General features: G+C 38.3%; 1 protein-coding gene across 1 annotated transcript; it reads right to left on the bottom strand.

Moving 5' to 3' along the window:
- Positions 1-1,384: 1,384 nt before the first annotated feature.
- On the bottom strand, positions 1,385-18,599 carry LOC110988787 (AN1-type zinc finger protein 6-like). The gene is made up of 4 exons (XM_022252613.2): positions 18,442-18,599; positions 15,396-15,651; positions 6,737-7,024; positions 1,385-6,220 (listed from the first exon to the last, which is right to left on the bottom strand). Exons 2-4 carry the CDS (start codon positions 15,610-15,612, stop codon positions 6,072-6,074), a joined length of 654 nt encoding a protein of 217 aa, XP_022108305.1. The 5' UTR covers positions 15,613-15,651; positions 18,442-18,599; the 3' UTR covers positions 1,385-6,071.
- Positions 18,600-19,844: the final 1,245 nt, after the last annotated feature.

Raw genomic sequence — 19,844 nt, 5'->3', positions numbered from 1 at the left:
ACCACAACCTTCTTTTATTCCTCATACGCTCAGATGTATAACTTGACCCCTACACTCCTCCAACCTTAACAGGTCCCCCCCCCAGGTACTTCATAGAGAATCTTTGCTGTCTTGTGGGTTGCAGCATTCTGTCTTCCTGTATTTATTATTGCCACCTTTGGCAGAAACTGACTCACCACAATGGGGAAATAAGCTGGAAGATTGTGTACATCATCACCTTACACATCTGATTTGTATCATCTGCCAACATTGTCAACTAACCCACTGTTACTGCAGTCCTTTCAACATCCCTGTTGTGCAGCTGGAGGTCTTTAAGTTCTGATGCGCCAATGATGAGGGTGTGCTTGATTTTGTACACTCTTGATACCCAAGTTCAATACGTGTGCATACAGACATGCTCAACTGAGAAAATACATGTGTATGGTTTAAAACCTGGAATACCAAGTTTTTAGAAGACCTTTGCTACATTTCATACTAATAGCGTGAATTTATTTGCTTGTATGTTAATAGAGCCAGTCAGACCATTCTCTGGTTTGTGCCACCCTAGGTAATTCCTGTTTTCTTTAAAATGATGGTAGGATGGATTTTTCGCAGAAAACTTAACTACTTCAAAAATGACTGAAATACGAAAATAAACTAAGTTATGACAAAAGCTTTCTTGTAAAATGATACCATCAAGTACTTCTCAAGTGATAAGGGCAACTTTCAACAGCAGTTAGACTGGGGTCAAGTGACTCATAGAGGTTGGGGGAAATAATTTTAAGATGGGGTTCTCTTCTCTGGTTGAATCAGATCCTGAATTTGGCTGAAGTTTCTAATTAGGCTAAGTGTGGTTAGATGTGACTAAGTCATTACAACAGGCTGCTGCCAAAATGACTAATGCTGTCCAATCTTTATCTCACTAGTGAGGAATAGAGTCAGTGGACATTTCCCTGAAAAAAGGGAAACCATCCAGCTATCTAAGGCTAGTTTGCAGATGCATCTGAAAATTGAAGCTGTATTTCATTTGCTTCCACTTGAAACAAGATCACATTCTCAAATGAAATATGTTGTAATTATACCATCTTTGGCCACTTTGAGACTTACATGTACTTTCTTATGAACAGGAGGTTGCACCAGATGCACTATTCAAAATTAGCTCTTCATACATGTACATAATAAACAGTGGAGCCCCCCCCCAAAAAAAAACCCACTCACAAAAAGACAAGTTTTCTGGAGGAGGGTAAAGTTGGCACGGAAATGTGAACTTTTGCTTGTTTGTTTTCAAAGTTCCAAAGGACAACTTTTGGACTGGGCCTCATCTAATAGAAAAATCCTTGTACTTCACTTAAAATCACATCCGTTTTCACAATTACAAGTATCAGAATCAGATCTCTCAAAGCAATTAACTTGGTTAAAGACATTATTTAATTCATTAAGATTTACTTAAAGCCCGACATAATGCATTGAACATACAGATAACCAAAAAAGAAAAAACAAAATAATGCTTACCATTTTCACATTTTTGGTTACATAAATGTTTTAAAAAATCAAACAAATTAAATAGTGCACCAACTCTCCACTGCGTAATCTACCATGTGTTGTGAGTTATATCATTAAACTGGGAACAGCAGTAAAAGCAATTACACACAAAATAGAACAAATTAGTCCCTTTCCCTGTAGCAATTCAGTTTTTTGGTTAAATTGTACAGCTTTCTTCACTTCACACAACTGAGTTGAGGTTTCTGGGAAATACAACTTACAAGCAAAAGTAATCTGAAGACAATTACTGACATACTGCTTTATGTAAATGATTCTTAACTGCACAAAGTATGAAAAACCACCTATCTGTTTTTATTTAGGCATACAGAGTGCATGTAGTACAATTCTCCACTGGTTTGAAGTTTTTGTTGCTGTATAATTCAAACAAAATTCTGATGCTATAAAGAGTCTACACACATTAAGAATGCTTAGAATCAACAGAATGCTTTCAATGTAACATTGATAATTCCTGGAAATAAGCTGACACTTTGTCATGCAACTGTTTTAAATGACATCTGGTTTGCAATCACATATGCTAACGGTTCTGTTTTAATTAGTAATTGGAGTCCTTTGTCCAATGACCACAATTTTCATTTACTTATAAATTCTAAGACCTATAGGCAGGTTTCTGTAATTCTACACAATTCCAGAATCACCAGCATGAACAGAGAAATGACCACAGTTGTAATTAAGCTGTGTGATAAAAGTTGACAATTCTTATCAAGTGTAATCTGTTAAGTGAGAACAAAAGAATACCTAAAATGTCTTTTGGGTGTCTCTTACTCCTACTATTCAGGAGTGCATTCAAGTGTTTAGTATATTGCTACAGCATTGTATACAAACTGAAAACAATAAGACTAATAAAGGAGGATGGGAAATGGACAGACAGGACATTTATTCTTATGGTCACATTCAACTTGGAAGCACTATGCACTCAGGACATTACCATTTACTTGGAGTAAATAAGAAACAAATGCCAAGCTTGACTGTCAGGGAAATGACTTTGTGCATCATTTTTATGAGTATTTCTAGTCTGAAACACTTCTACTGATACATTTGGACAGAATGGATTTAATCTGATTATTCCAGTAGCTGTAATTATTTCTTGAACTTATACTCACTTGGTTTATTAGTCAACACTACTTTATTAACAACACACCAAACAAAGCCAGAACAAGTCAAAACATTTGATCTCCATGCAAGCTACACTGGAATAAGTATTTTGTTTGTCAACCAGGAAATGTAAATTTAAATTATTCAACCACTGGAATATAAGTGGATGTGGAAAGAAAGATAAGTGTAACAAATATTTCATATACTTGTTTCACAAAATGGGAAGCAGGAACACTTTGCAAAGGCTTTAGGTCAAAGTATACAGGTACATGGCAGCACAATTCAGGCAAGTTTTAAAAATTTCTTTCCCATGATAATACAGGTAACATAACATGTTCGTGGACATTTAGTAGAAGTAATTAACGTGATGCTATTACATGTAGATGTACACAGAATTAGAGCTTCAATGTAACTTCACAGTGTCACATGGATCTGATGTTAAACTCTGTTTAAAGTTTTGGGACGTATCATACCATAACCAATACAGAAAGTGAAAAGTTCACCCTTGAATTTCATTTTGACCATTGAACATACATGTACAGTGTACATGTATTCAGCTCCACTTAAGTTTGCTATGGCCAAAACAAAAAGAAGAAAAATCAATATTAAACAGCTAGGCTTTCTGATATTAATTGTGTATTAGCATGATTCTAGATTAGCATAATATCATACAACTGTTACTTTCTTTTCTGTAAATTTAACTTTGATCCATTACATACCACAATCGCATGCACTCAAATGAGGTTAAAATTAAAATCTCAAGTATGAAACACTTTAATATACACGTACATGTAAAAGTACTGCCTGAAGGGTTGATTGGGGGTGAAGAAATAAGGATACTTCTTACAACTCTGAGCATCATCAAGTCTTAAGTCTGATTTGAGCATTAGGTCACATCCAATCCTTGAGTCTAGAGGTAGGTCTAAGTTCAGCAAATTACAAATGAGTGGCTTTGTTTCAACAACAAACATGGCAATACATGTTGCTCTGGAATTTCATCTTGGATGCAGCCCAAGATTCCAAGATTTTCTATTCCTAATGTACTGTACAGCTTGCCCATAGCAGCTTCTAAATGTAAGCATTGGTTGGTCCAGGAAATTGTGGCTGGGGGAACATGAATGTATCAGGGAAACCATAAACCTGTTTGACAAGCTTTGGAGACTATTCCTTAATCAGTGTGAACCACTATTGTGGGCATCTGTGCTCATTATCTTCAATCCATTACATGTATATCCTTATTATTACATACACTGTAGTGTGAACACTCACTACAAAAACCATGCAATAAGCTTCATGTCTCACTGCACACTTGTAAGGTCTGCTTAATCTGAAAGAACATTACAAAGCTCAAGCTATTAAGGCAGTATGGCCTGAACAAAATCTGAAGGTTTAAAACAGGTAAAAGGAACATCCTGAACTATACTCAAAAGGGACAGTTCAAAGCAGTTTGAAGGTTGTGACAACATTCTGTGGGACAGTAGTACTCCAACCCAACCATACCTGTCACATTTCAAGAGATACATGAGAATGCATATTACATAATTAAACCCGAAGCATGTGCATTGAGAGACATCTAATAACATCCTTCAATCTAACGCATTCAATAGCTGTGTTGTCACTGCAATGGACATGTATCATCCAATGTAACTTTCGTTCAAATCATTTTCATGAGTAGTCCCCATGCATCTGCCATAATGAAACACTGCACTAGACCAATAGCAAATTTCTTGTAATTCAAACTGAGACACTAAGCCTCACAGTGTATGTAAAGTAAGCTGTACAATACTGAATCTATCTCAGTCATTACAAACAAGGTCTTCATTTTGGCAGTTGAGATGGTAACAGTGTCTATCTCTCCCACCTTTAAGCTGCACATCAGTGACGAAAATGAAGATCCTAATAATTTTAAGCATTTCTAAACCCAACTATGAGTACCATCCGACTGTTTATAAAATGCCAAGAAATAAACAGGTTTAAATAACCAATCATTGCATATCATGCTGAAGATATAAATTTCAATGCTACACTGAGTTACATGTACAGGGTATGTGATTCAATGGTTGCACAAAGAAGGGGGAACAGTCTCTCATAAATCTTGGAACACCGGTGGTAGAGGAATACTTGTTATGCAAAGAACATGCTGCAAATAATTACTGGTACGTAAATACAACAGAATAATCCCAGGAAAAAAATGGTTTGCTTTTTTGTTGAAAAAATACTAATTAACAGCCCAAGTTATTGTGACAGACAATATAACCTGCTGATAGCATATCCTGAATACATTGTTTAAATAATGAATGCTAAGCCACATAATTTTCTAGTTCTTTGTCCACCTTTTATGGGAACATGACAAAATTCTTGAAGTGTAACCAACTTTACATGTATGTCCATCAAGCATTCTTTTTTCACTTAACCTGCAATCTTTCAAATGAATTGCTAGCCGTTTCAAATTTGCATTTTATAAACATGAACTGATCTATGGCTTAGCCACACATTTAAACAATTCCTTAAATGTTGTAACAAACTCTGACTTGAAGTCAAGAAATCAGCAAGTCTGGAGAAATAATACAGACAAAATTAGTAGAGGTACAAATATCACAGCAGGTGTAAAATGCTTGGGCAATAAAGGCGTGAAATGTACATGCACTCGTCTTGTCAATAACCTGTGATGAAAAGGTTATGATACATTGTACATTGCGTAAATATGCACATTCTCAAATTTGGTTGAGCTTAACCAATTATAAAAACAAAATATGCAAAAGAAAGAAAAGCTCACATGTATGTTGGTAAGGGGCAACATTCATTTTTTACATTTGCTGTCAAAAACACTGAATAAATGATCAATACCCGCCCGAAAAACAGTGAAGGACAATAAGTGACTGCAAGTGACAGCAGAATCATGGTACTGTTTATCTACACCTATCTGAATGTTATGAACGTTATGGACAATGAATCAACCTTTCAATGAAAGTTTCTTACACTGCGTGGTAGGAATACTAACAGAAATTCCAATCAGTGAGCCCCAAAATTTTTGCAACAATGGGTTGTTTTTGATCGATTCAATAAATGTTCAAGAACTCTACGATCTGCTTGAAATTTGACAACAGGTGCATTAGAGCCTATTACCCAAGCATTTCACAAACTGATAAGTGATCACATCTTTTTCTGTACATGAACTCTAATCTAACAGCTAAGAACAGCTACTCAAATCATTACATTGCAGCAAGGTAGACACTCAGCTTAACACTGTCAAAAGATTTTTTCCAACTACAGATGAAGATTTGTGCTGAGAATAATGATGACATAGATGATAAAATGACTAAGAGGAAAATGTGTTCCCTGCAACGATACACGCTTTGATCTATCAAAATGCTGCGTCATGTGCGCAGCGGAAGGGATATACTATGTTATCTATAATTTACATATATCTGCACAAATTACAGTTTCTGGATTTTTTCACCCACAATGACTGGATTGTTTTTCCTTATTTCCTCCTGGCCGTGCAACCGGTAATCAAACTGACAATCATGTTTGTCTGAGTAGCGATGTATACTGCAAAAGAGGCCCCCACATCGACATTCAAAACCTGAAAAAGCACAATGCAAGAAAAGTCTATTAGACATCAAGCCATATGTACATAATATATCAATATTCACAGTGGCCCTTGAAGTGGTAAAGGGTACCGGTAGCTCTAAACCTCTCTAAACATTCTTTTCAGTTTCAACAAGTGTGCATTGTACCGTTACATATACCTGCTCAAGTAATGTCAATAATGTAATAATTTAGCATTAAGACGAGCCCACAATTACACATGTGCAACCAGTATACCCTATGCACAATAGAAGATCTATGTATTGGACAAAACAGGGGAACCTTTCAAGAACCTTACCCAGTAATAAAAAGTTAATTGGTCAGCAACAGTAATGACTGCTCACTAGGCACGCTAGGAACATAAATTTCTCAATTTGTCAGCTGATGCACTACATAAGCTTTATACCTTACATGTAACAGTGTCTTTCTAACAAAGAAATGTAGCCATGTTTGTTGTTATATAAAAACAGAAAAATCTAAAACCGTCCCATTCCACTCTTGAGGATCTTACCTGTAAGGCCAACTTTCTTACGGCAAGTTGCACATCTGTTCCTTTTCTTTTTGCCTTTGTCTGGACTATCAGACCCACTGGGGGAATCTGATGAGGTGCTGGGTGATGGACATGATGGTAGTTCCCCTTCATCTGTAGGACTTTTTGCCGTAGCTCCTTCTATTTCTGGGGCTTGAACTCTCTCATTGGCATTGCTGGCTGTAGTGGTGAGAGCCGTTGTGTTTGTAAGGGTGGTGGTGAGTAAGGAATTAGTGTCTGTGTTGCTGGAGCGGATCAGACTAGATGAGGCTATGGGAAAAAAAGAGGTTTAGAGGAACACAAAGTACAGTAAGTCTGGGCAAGATTAAGGAATGAATGGAAGAGGAATGGTTATCAGGGGTGAGGCAAATCTTATAGGCGACAGTGAAGCACTGTTTCTATCACAACCGCCACTTATTGTTGTTTACACAGGTCATCACTGTTGTTTGACTATTTCCTTTTTTTTTCTTTTTAACTGTGCCAGTTTTGCTGTGAGTTTACATTATTATAATAATGTCGGCAGATGAAAAGAGGTCACCTCCAAAGAAGAGGTACATGTACATAAATCTCTCGCTCTGAATACAAGATCAGGATTCTATTTTTTGAGCAGGATGTCCAGCATCAGCACAAAGATACGATTCATTCTGCATAAACAGCTCATGAATTCTGCACAGCAATGGGAAGAGACCCATACGGTGCATACATGTACCTATACAAGTACATGTGGTTTTGGATATTACCAGTCACCAGGTCACAGAATTTGAGAGCTTGCTTGAATTTTTCAGAAAGACCTGTACCAGTACACATATCACCAATTAAGATGACACTTCCTACCAAAAGCCAAGTTAGTTGAATTTCTTCAACTTAATACTTTGATGTTGGAGAAAATTTCAGTTATAATGCATTGTTAGGCATTCCACATACATGTAATTATGGTCCCTAATACTTGTACAATCTATTATCGTGCTAACAAACCAATTGTTGCCTGCTTTGATAGGGTCCATGTGTTTTGCACATGTACATGTATGTTCCCGCAACATGCAGAGTTGCTGACTTGAGTCATGCGACTTGGACTCGAGTCAGACTCGACTTGCTATTTTTGTGACTTGTAACTTGACTTGGACTTGCAAAAAAATGACTTGTGACTTGACTTGGACTTGCAAAAAATGACTTGTTACCAACCCAAGTCAGACGCTGATCGACCGGCCCCACGTATTTTTATAACTCGTAACTCCGTAGTTGACGCCTGGTTCTTTTTGCTTATTACAGCTGGACAAAATAATGTGCAGCTTGACTTGTACTTGGACAAAAAGACTTGTGACTTGACTTGTGTTTAGACCAAATAACTTGTGACTTGACTTGTAACTGGACCTAATGACTTGTGACTTGACTTGGACTTGCAAAAAATGACGTGCTGTGATGTATATGTACCGGTATGGTTGCCATTGTTGTTTACATTGCTTGTCACTTTTTCTTTTCTTTTATTGATCCAATTTGACACAAATGTACCAGTATACGTCAACAGAGTTGACATCAGGTCACTTCCAATAAAGAGGTTTCTCTCTCGTTCGAAACACGAGATCAGAAATTTGATTTCTGAATAGGACAACATAAGTGATTACATGTATGTTAAGCATTAAGTTCATAAAGTACACATACTTCTTACCATACATGAACAATGTTCATACAAGTACATGTACATCAATGTACATTTTGTACATGGGAAAACACTGTGCACGTACATGTGCACTACGGAAAGTGCATGTCAGGGGTCGAAATTAATTTCAATTACATGTACTTGGTGGCCAGCAGGGCCAGTGGAAAGGCAATTTAAACTAGCTCTCCAAAACATTTGGTGCAGAAATTGGTACACCCAGTACATGTAAATGGTAAAGCCTATTGTACATTGTTATGATTGTATAACACATCATTATTCCTAGTAATTTTTTGCATTGCTTCAAATGAAACCAACCTCTTTTGGAATGATCTCCAATACTGTATTTTCTGGCGAGTTGTGTTTTAAAAATTGAAATGTGAGCTTCATGCTGTACAAACATCATTTTTTAAGAAAATGTTTAGATTTTCAACTTGCACTTTGACATGTTTGGACAACCTGTAAAACTTAAAAGAGCCACAGAATTGAAAAAATAAATTCACTGCGCAGAACGAAGTGGTACATCTCTCACACTGTAGTGTGTGATTTCAAGTACATGTACATGTACCAGTAATTTTATTTAAATTCTACAGTCATAAACTCTTCCATCAAATGTCTATTGAATCTGAATGACTTTTAGAGTCTCCAGTTTTTTAATTTTTGCCAAAGACTAAAAGTTTACTTATGCCTAGCTTTGGATCATACAATACATATGTACATGTACATTATACATGTATGTACCGAACCACTGTTGTGGTTATTGTCCCGAAAGAATGCATACATTGTACATTCAGTATGTTGCATTTGAAAGTTCACGCTGCGAAAAGGAATGGGAAAAAAAGCGAAAGCAATTTGTATTTGCATTTCGCCTACAACTTTCCCCCTGCGAATTCGCAGCAAATCTGATACGAAAGGGTTGAACGACATGCAAAAACAGTGCAAAAATCGTGCGAAAACGGTGCGAATCTTTTGTGAACACAGTGCGAAACATTTGCGAAAACTTTGAGAAAAACAGTGTGCCAAAACAGTGTCAAAATTTTGCAAAAGCGGTGCGAAAAGTTCCAAAAATCATGCGGAAACTTGCAAAACGAGAAGCATTGTGCAGCGAAAATGCTCAACACGTGCCACACACGCACGACTATTATGCAGTGAAGAGTCCATTACGCAGGCTGTGCTGCGCTTGGGGCTGGTCGGGGCCAACTCTCCATGTGCAGTGTGCTGTTGTAGTCTAGTAGCGATTTCCTTGGCCGGTTGTTTTCTTGGATTTCCATAAATAAACACTCGTCAATGTCGGAGACTAAATGTTTAAAAAGTTGTCTGGATGTTGAGTGATTAAACAGGAGTCCCAAGTCATAAAGTCAAATGTGTGTATTACCACAACGTAACTTGCTCAGCTGTGGCGACATGGGTTATTTGCCCACTTTTTATTTATTCTTGTGGTGTACATATAGTTTGGCACACAAAAAGTCAACATTGAAATACTACATGTAGTATTTTGTTACCGAAGGGTTTCTTTCGATCGACAAATAAAATCAACTGCTTAAATTGTACGTGTATCTTCATGTACATGTAGCAAATGTTGTCTTCTCGCCGATTGTGTTCGGCGTGACATATCGGTTCTGTTTTCACTTGGGTTTCTGATGACGTGTTACTTTCTGTGGTCACATGGTTATTGGAAAGAGTCAGCGATTGGACTGTCCATGAATGGGCATGCAGTAGCAGTCCAGATGTCGCGGTACATGTACATGTAAGTGGAGATGCAGTTTGTGCTTCGCAATGTGGTGCGACATGCACAAGGTCCGGTGGCGGTTTTTAAAGAGATTTGGTAATATTTTTTGATTGGCGTCACGAAAACGATAGAAGGCATTTATTCCAAAATCACGGTACATACATGTAATACAATACATGCCAATACATGTAAACGTAATTCACATGCATGACAACATGTGGATACATGTACATGTGCATATATGCGGTATGTTGAGCATCCATCCAAGTGGGTTAATTTAAATGTTTATAAGACATGTAAGAGAGCGCTACCGGTATATAATGGCAATATACTGTAATTCAGCTGTTTGGTGTTCAGTGCTTGTCTCCAACCTCCACCATAGCCAGCTTTGATTTTGCCCGTCGCATTGTATTTTGATCAAAACCAAGAAACATACTGTATTGAAATTTTAATGCTGTCTTCCTCAAGTAATCTGAATATTCCTGAGAATTGAAAAACTTTTCTCTCAGACTGATTTTCCTCCACTTTCCATATTCAGAGATGCGCATGTTTGAAACCACAGAGAAATAAAACTTTCTGATGTCTACATGTACATTTACAAATACTACTTAATGAAGAAAGCTTGCATAATTATTTCCCCACTACCAGAGAAAATCTGTGAAAATCTTTTCCCACTTGTGAGAAAAAGTGTGAAAATCTTTTCTCACTTGTGGGAAAATCTGTGAAAATCTTTTCCCACAAGTGGGAAAATCTGTGAAATTTTTTTTCCCATTTGTAGGAAAAAGCGTGAAAATCTTTTCCCACTTGGGGGAAAATCTGTGAAAATATTTTCCCATTTGCTTGAAAAGGTGTGAAAATACCGGTATTTTCCCACTTTTGGCACACTTTTTCACAATTTGTGAAATGAAAAGGAATTCCATGGGAAGAAAAAATGTGAAAAAAATTTCCCATTTTGGTGTCAACTTTAATCACAATGTACTGTAAGTAGGCTTACATGTACGTGCATTAACATTTTAGTTGGTGACTGATTACAGAGTTGAAATTTTACACATGTACAAAACAACAGAAACCAGTGAATTTTGTGTGGACAGTAGAGGGTGTACAGTAGGTCAGGGCCAGGGTAATTCAGTTGCCTCTCATAAAGAACACTGTAAAAAAATACAGATACAGGTATAAAGAACAGTATTTGAGAATCCCAATTTCTTGACTTGTTATGTTTTTCTTTGTTTTTTCATTCCTCTTACAACAAAAGTCCTGGTTATAAAAAAAGTTACTTGTCTGGTCATCGTAACAGCACTCATATTTCATTCCCGCTACCCAGCCATGGCAGTCAGTGCCCTTACAATTGGCCAGGGTGCCCTAAAAATTTCCACTTTGTCTACGGCTTAAGCTGGCTGTGTGTCCCATCCTTCCTGGTAGTGGTGCCCTGACAAAATACATGTACCCTATATTTCCTGTAAGTTTCCGACTTTACATTCATGTGTTGCAGTCTACTGGTACACGTTCGTCTTCATGCCACATGGCTGCACGGCCAGGGCAGCCAAGCTGGCAGACCTGACACACCACTCCGCAGCCCCATATCGTGAGAGGCTTGCCTGCGCTATGATTGGCCTCAATTTACAATATAGTCAACTCTGACTGAGTCGACATTGTGTAATCTGTCATATCGTCCAAGTCGGCCGTTTGACAAAAGTCCTGATCGTCTGTAATGCATTTCCATTGAAAATTTCATTTGTAAGTCGGTATTTATAAGTCATCATTTCATATACATGAATGTCGACATGTTTTTCTCGGTCCCTTTTCCACAAAACCACAAAAATTCCTTTGTGTAAGTCGGCATTTTAAAAAAGTCGTGCTTCGGTATTGGTTTCCCTCGCCACAGTTGCCAAGAAGTGTCAAGTGACAAGTCCCATGCGTGCACGGCCAGCATGAGTACATCAATACCAGTAGCCCCTCTAGTGCTACACACATGCGCTCAGTCCATTTTGGGGGTCACCCAGTCATGTTCCCTGCCCAACGATTCCCGAACGACCCTTGATAATAATTCCTCAGGTAGTCAGAATCATCAGGTCTGGTATCCAGACTATATGGAACGAACTTGACCAATGCGCCTGAGTGGATGAGTATACACAGTTTTCTGTACTGTTACTGTATCAGGTACATGTATGGTACATGTACCAATTTGCTGGGATTGACCATGGAAGTAGAAATACATGTAAACCAGGGTAAATCAAAGCCACTGAATTAGTGCAAGGAATCATAATGTACATACAGTAATGATTAAATTGAAGTACCCACTGTCCGTTGAATGTTTACCCCAGCATTTCACGTCCAGTTGAATTTCGTCCATGTTCATTGTACTGACTAGGTTTAGTGCCTTCGTCGTTTGTGAAGCAGTTTACATGTGATTCAAATGGTTTTCATTACATTTCATTAAGAATGAACTTTGCTCAACTCGTACCGAAATGTACCCGTGCAAATAAATTTGTGACCCAATGGTCTCGTCCCCAGCTACATGTACCATGGCTACAGATAACTAATTTAGCACGTTTACACGCAATTGTCATGGCTTTAAATTTCGTGAATGACTCTGCGTACCGTTATTTTAGTTGATTCAGATTGTGATTAACTTTTATATTATTCTTTTACAGATACTGGGATAGATGTTTCTACAAGAGATACCATGTACCTTCAACTCGGACAATTGTGGAGAAGATCACATACATGTAGATCTTTTTGCTGTGTCAGTTGTTGGCAATTAAATTTTGCCATTTGAAAGTAGTACCATTGGATTTTTTTTATTTTCAAGGGGCAAAAACGTACATGTATGCAATTTATTTCCTTCCCCATTGCTATTAGAGTTGGAGTGACTCGTGTTATTTTTAATTCTAAAATGTATGAATTAAAAAAAGGAAAAGAATGAAAGACACTGGATGTCTTTGTCATCAACGTCACTCTTTGTTCAGGAGTGTTAGTTTTGAAAAGTTTCCCATTGTTTACAGTACATGTTCTCTGAATTTTTCCCACTCTCCACTGGAGCAAGTGTCCAAAATATCAAGAAAATGAAAACAACTGTTGAAGACTGAAGCTACATTATAGTTTGTCAAATTTCCACGAGCAAAATTGCATCACCGACGTGGCCTTGTGTCGTCCTCGAAATGTTTGCCCCGTCTGTCATGCACTTAAAAAACATGGGGTCATAAGTTGAGGAGAGTCTGTAGTTTACATAGTATTTTTTCATTTTTTTTTCCAATGCACCTCAGCCACACAAATTATCGCTGCTGACATAGTAAAGGTTTTGACTTCATCCTCAAGAGCAAATGAAGCCGCTAATTAACTGGAGACTTTATTGGACAGACGTATTAAAAACTTTGCTGCCTTTTCTCATTGTTTTTGTATATTCCCATGCAAACTTCAAACACGTAAATGTATAAAAAACTCATCCTCCATATAGCAGTACATGTAGGTTTTCGTTCTTAATGCAAACTGAAAGTGCTAGCAAGGGAACCAATTTGGATTTGTTTTATAGGGGAGTAGCGTAAATCATGGACTGCGTAAATCATTCTACAACTGCGTGGCCTTGGGGCCTGGTGGTGAGGGCATGCTCACCAATCCCTATCAAACCATGCAATACACTGATTGCGTCCGCTAAATCACGTGACCTATAGTGGGTGTCAACTCCACAAGCAACGTGTGTGACAGCAAACTTAGCTATAGTGCCAAGCACACCAAGATCCGAGTACAGTGCCTAACGTTGGCTTTATTTCAACACAACTGATCAATTTTTACAAATCCACCAAGTAGGCCTATAGGAAAATGACAGAAAATCATCTACATGTAACTGCATAATATATGGCAAAATCCTAAATACACACTTTTCACCCTGAAAATTGAACCTTTCAATCTTTTAACCCCAAACCTGACAAACATTACAAATGATTTCAGAGCCTGATTTCGGGTCATTCCTGAAAATTTCAATACAAATGATCAATTTTTACACATCCAAATATAGGAAAATGATAGAAAATCATGTTATTGATACGAGGGTTTAGCGGAAACTTCGAGCGAGTACGAGTGTGAGGAGTACATCAATTTAATCATTACTGTAGGCAATACATGTGTACGTGTAAGGCAAAAAGATGACTTACAACACAAGCTGGCAATCGCCTAAGTCGTCATAATTTCGTAAGTCCTGAGAGTGTAGACTTAGCCGGAGTTTACTGTACTGTACATGTACATGAACATGTATTTCGTTCTGCAGTCCAACATTTGGTGAACGATTATACACTGCAGGCACGTATATTGTACAGGTACGGTGCTCAGGGCCGGCCGGCCAGCCAACCTAGCCCGCCATGTGTGTAGCAACCCAGCTGGCACATGCATGCCATGCATGGGCTTAGACTGTGTCCAAAACGGGCCTCGTACAGTACCGGTAGGTCATTTGTCCCCCTAGCTTCAGATTGCATATGCATGCATGCAGCAGACAACTACGTATCTGATTATTGTGACATAATGGGTTGGTCAACTTCACAGTGCAGGGGAGGGGGTTGGGTTGGTAAGTTTACGCTGTGCAGTCAAAATAGATGCGTCAAAATAGAAATAAAATATGCTTGATTAATCTATGGTCTAATTCACTGGAATTATTTTTTATGAATTAATTTTCTCTTAATTAAGAAATTCTTCGTCAGAAAATGTGCCTGTTCCTTTCTGTAATATGTTTTGTCACAGGTTATAAAATATTTAAACAGGTTAGCTCAAGCACATGCATGTACCGGTACATGTTAACATTTTTTATTATTCCAGTTTCATAACTCATTTTCCACCTTGGCCTCAGTGCTTTTCCTTTGTCATTTTTGTAGAAATGTTGGCCTTATTTGCCCGTTACCAGCCGCGGTGTCCTTTGACATGTCCCATTTCTTGAGGCTAAATTGGCAGTGCCCCCCAAAAGTTGAAATTCGAACCCTGCTGTACCGGTAACTTTGTTATAACAAGAGTCGACAGCATGTTTTTAAGTAGGAAAGGAAAGTGATCTTTTTACAAACTTTTCAAGTTTGGATTTACATACATGTAGAATTTCTCTTAATTCCAAAGAGACATTTATGGATAGCAAAACAACAGATTTTAACGAAACAAGAATTTTACTTTAGTTTGTAACAAAGCATCATCTCAGCATCCACAGGCACTGGGCAAAGATTACACTGCTCTAATACAACTAAATAACGCAGAGTATTCAAAATTCTCCGCATCATGTGACCCACCTGCTTCATTTTCCTTGCCGTGGAAACCTTGAAACGATAAATTGGTAGCTTGATGCGTCTGATGGCCCAAGGGTTGGACTGGTGAGTTTTGCTTTTTCCTCTGATGGTCTTTGTAACATTTAGAACACATTCCTTCTGTAGCTGCACTACCATAGAAACCACAGCCATTCCGACACTGGTTAGGTGCCACTTCATCACTTCCTTTGCTACTGTCCATCTTGAAGAGTTTAATGTGGCAACCAGTGTGAACAGATGCCTGATATGTTGTAATCAGAATGAAACAAAACTGATCAAATTAACAGAAAATGTGACAAAGCTACACATACTTACATGTACACATCATGTGCTTATGTCTGCTAACCCTAATGTCATTTTCTGTACATATTTTCCAATTCTGAGGGCAAGATTTCTTGAAAACGCCTGTTCCTGAGAAGTGTTCCTGAAAAAATTGTAACCCTGATGTAACCCTACTGTACAATGCATGTGGACACCTCTGCAAGTCAATTTTGTGTAACATATTCTGTGGCCAATACAATCAAGATTTGTTTTGTTCACAAAGTACCGGTACTTGTCTATACTTCTGCCAAATCCGAACAACGCAATCTTCAATGCAAGAACTCAACAGTGTAAAACATTAAAACATTTAGGAAGATAAAAAATGTAATGTTCTCCAATAATGTACATGTATAGGTACAATTGCAAAATACCCCACCACCCACCTCTCCCAAATGGTAGCCAGCTACGATGTCAAGCTTGACCGCTCACACACTAAACATGCAAAGAGCTGCTCACACATATGCACAGGGCTGCTCACACACAAAATACGCACAGGGCTTAACCTACATACTGCCGGCTACAATGTCGCGCTAATCATAAAGTGCCCATGTTAGAACTGCCCATGTTCGAATTGCCTGTTTTTGAATGGGCGGCCGAAACCATCAAACGGCTGATTAGACTTTCTCCTGTATTCGTGGCTTGGGAAGTTGTTTTTTTGAAAGGGAAATAAAGTTCCACGATTAGACTTCCTCCTACATTCGTGGCTTGGGAAGTTGATTTTTGAAAGGGAAATAAAGTTCCACGATCAGTCTTTCTCCTGTATTCGTGGCTTGGGAAGTTGTTTTTTGAAAGGGAAATAAAGTTCCACGATCAGGATTTTTCTCCTGCATTCGTGGCTTGGGAGTATGTCTTTTGAAAGGGAAATAAAGTTCCATGATGGGACTTTCTCCTATATTCGTGGCTTGAGAAGATGTTTTCCAAAAGGGAAAATAAAGTTCCACGATCAGACTTTCTCCTGTATTCGTGGATTGGGAAGATGTTTTTTAGAAGGGAAATAAAGTTTAATGATCAGATTTTTTCTTGTATTCATGGCTTGGGAAGATTTTTTTGAAAGGGAAATAAAGTTTGATGATCAGATTTTCTCCTGTATTTGTGGCTTGGGAAGATGTTTTTTGAAAGGGAAATAAAGATCCATGAACAGACTTTCTCCCTTATTCGTGGGTTGGGAGGATAAGGGAAGTAAAGTTTGCCCTTCATACTTGCTCCTTGTATTCGTTGCTCAGGAGAATGTTGTTCATGCACACACTGACCTATGTTAAAGTTTGAAATCATTGAAATAAACCTTCATTTTTTTTCCAACCATCCCCATGCATTCAACCTGGCCTTGCTCTCAATAAAAAAAAACATTCACACATCACTGCCTCACTTTTGGACTGCTGCCTTTGCAACATCGTAGCCGGCTACAAGATACTTGGTTTACACTTAATTTTTTTTTCACTGTCCCCATTCATTCCGCGTTGCCTCCTTCTCAGGTAGAACCGCATGCATATTTTTATGCTTACCAACCAATGCCACTGCAATATCGTAGCCGCCTAAGATATACTTGGTTTGGACTTGGCATTTTTCACGCCCTCCCCATACATTCAGCCTACATTCATTGAGCCTCGCATACATGTACCCACATGAAATCCAATTTGATTAGCAGGTGCCCATTTGCTACTTGACCTGTTTGCAACTGCACCCGTTTCATTTTCCAGCTTGGGCTGCGCTGCAACACGGCCACCTCAACATCGTAGTCAACAATTTCAAAGGAGTAACTTTCGAATGGCAGTGTATTCTGCGATAACTCCCATGCATACACGTACACGTACTGGTAGTATCCTACCAACACTGACAGGACTTGATTTTTGGCTAGTATTGCACATCAAGCTAAATGGACAATTGGAAGAATGCAACACTCTTTCTTGAACATGTTAATTATGGTTTTTGCCATGCAAATACACTGTAATGTGCACTATATCATGCACATGTACGTGTCATGTTGAGAAAACATAAGAAAAAAAATTCCCATTTTTCTTCATCAGCTGACTGTGCTCAAAAAAGTGATTTTTGATGTTACACTTTACACTAAGTCTTGAAGTTGAGAGGACAAGTGCCCAAGTCTTGACAATATCCAAAACGGCAAAAGCATGATCAAGCGTTAAATACTGAAGAGAAAATACCTGCCTATGGTGTGAGCTAATACATGTAAATCCAAGAATGTAATTCTTGGTATTTTTGTTCACTACCACATTTGTATACAGCCTCCTGTCATCACAAAATCAAAAATTCAGATAGTCACTGGAAGAAAGGGTCCCTGACGACAAAACTAGTCACACTGTGATGAACAATGAATCATGAAGCCAAAGAGGTCAACGTATTGATATGATTGAGTCTCAACATGATAAAAATTGACATGATCTGTAGAGTAGGTTCAAAATTCTCATTGAAATACTTTACAAAAACAATAAATTTAAACAGCTTTTAACATGTCACAAAGTGAATTCAAAAAGAAATCAAGAGTACAAAGGAACAATACATGTAGGTTACAAACTCGTGAGGCTGTAGCTTTTTTCTCAGAACAGCTGAAATGCCAATACATAACCGATAACATGACTTTGCACTGTACACGACACGTAAAAATGGCGTCGTTGTAACTTGAAAACAACACTAAAAACCACTTTTAAACATCAAATTATTATTAAATACATGCAGTTTCAGAAAAACCTACCAGTCAAATGTATTGCCTCGTAGAATTCGACAAATTTATAATTAAAATCCACTGGGAAAGATTCAAAATGGCGAAAATTACGATGATGAACCTGCTTCCTACTCTTCGTTGTTTCTGCTGAATGACCAGAGAATGACCGTCGGTGTCTAGTCACGTGAATCAACTGGGGTAGCTGATTGGTGAGACCGAAGAAGGATCAGGAAACCTTTAATGACGTCATCGAGTTGACTCCCTTTGGTCTGGTTACAAACCCCCCAAATTGTACATAAAAGAACTGGGAAACAATGTGCAGCTCAGACTAGTAGTGATAAACACCGGATGTCATTTTGTTTACAATTACAAACAACATGAAACCGTAGACCAATGATGAAACAGGGCAGCTACAGAGGACAAAGACAGCTAATGGTAACAGGAAGCCCATGGAGAAAGTGGAAGACAGATGACTGGTTATCCTCAATAATATCTGATCACGGGCGTCAGCAGCGGTGGTGGGGATTGGGGAGACATGCCCCCGGTTATCTGGGGGATATAATTGTTCCCCCACACTTTTATATAAAATTTGGAGACAGATAATTTGAGAATGAAATAAGTATTGTACAAGGGTTTGCTAAACAAACACCAAAACAAACAAAAGCAAACTAACACCCAAACGAACAAATTTTAAAATCGGAATTTCTGCAAGCAAGTAAAGCGAAATTCGAAAAACCTGAAAATCTGCTGGCACAAAAAAATGAAAAATTTGGGTTGTGCACTTTTGGTGCTCTATGATCCATCGCTAGGGTTCGTCACATACATGTGTGATACATGTACTGCACATTTATGTATGTACGAGTACATCAGTTCTGCGTGGGGCCAATTTCATAGAGCACAAAATTTGCTTTAGCGTGAAAAAGCCTTGCTTGACAAATCAGGTTAACAGCCAAAACTCCATCACAGTCCATGTGATGTATATTTTTTTGGAATGATATTCACCTGCCTTTTGGTTAGCATGACAATCACCTTGATTTTGAGCTGGTAAAGTTTGTTTTTAGCAATTTTTTTTGTGCTTGAGTAAATTTTGTGCTTAAGCAGTTCTATGATATTGGCCCCTGTGATTTTAACGAAGAATTTTCATTTTTAAGCCTGACGTACGTAAGAGGGCGCTAAAACCGGCATGGCATGGTATATTGCTGTTGCTGGTTTGTTAGCACTTTCCCTACGTTTACTTGGACTTGACAGGCCTACTACGCAGATTCCTAGACTGAAGAGCTCGTCCAGTGACCGTCCGTGTCGGGGAGGGGCAGCTCCTTTGAAACAGTGACTGCTTGGGATTGAAACTGCCACCATCTCAAAAGCGCCCGCCGATTTATTAGATAAATAAAAGTGGGGGTGGGGGCACATGTATGTTATACATGTACTACCAT

The sequence above is a fragment of the Acanthaster planci genome, linkage group LG08 (genome assembly GCF_054643075.1).
Source record: "Acanthaster planci isolate LZ-2023a linkage group LG08, COTS_SCS, whole genome shotgun sequence".
Classification (NCBI taxonomy): Eukaryota; Metazoa; Echinodermata; class Asteroidea; order Valvatida; family Acanthasteridae; genus Acanthaster; species Acanthaster planci.
This window is presented reverse-complemented; position numbering and strand designations above follow the sequence as displayed.

Bases quoted from the DNA above. Each gene is read 5' to 3' on its own strand.
- LOC110988787 (XM_022252613.2), bottom strand. From the start codon at position 15,612: ATGGACAGTAGCAAAGGAAGTGATGAAGTGGCACCTAACCAGTGTCGG. The intron at 7,025-15,395 runs GTGGGTCACATG...TTTTTCCCATAG, and splicing joins CGGCAAGGAAAATGAAGCAG to CCTCATCTAGTCTGATCCGC. The intron at 6,221-6,736 runs GTAAGATCCTCA...GTGCTTTTTCAG, and splicing joins TAAGAAAGTTGGCCTTACAG to GTTTTGAATGTCGATGTGGG.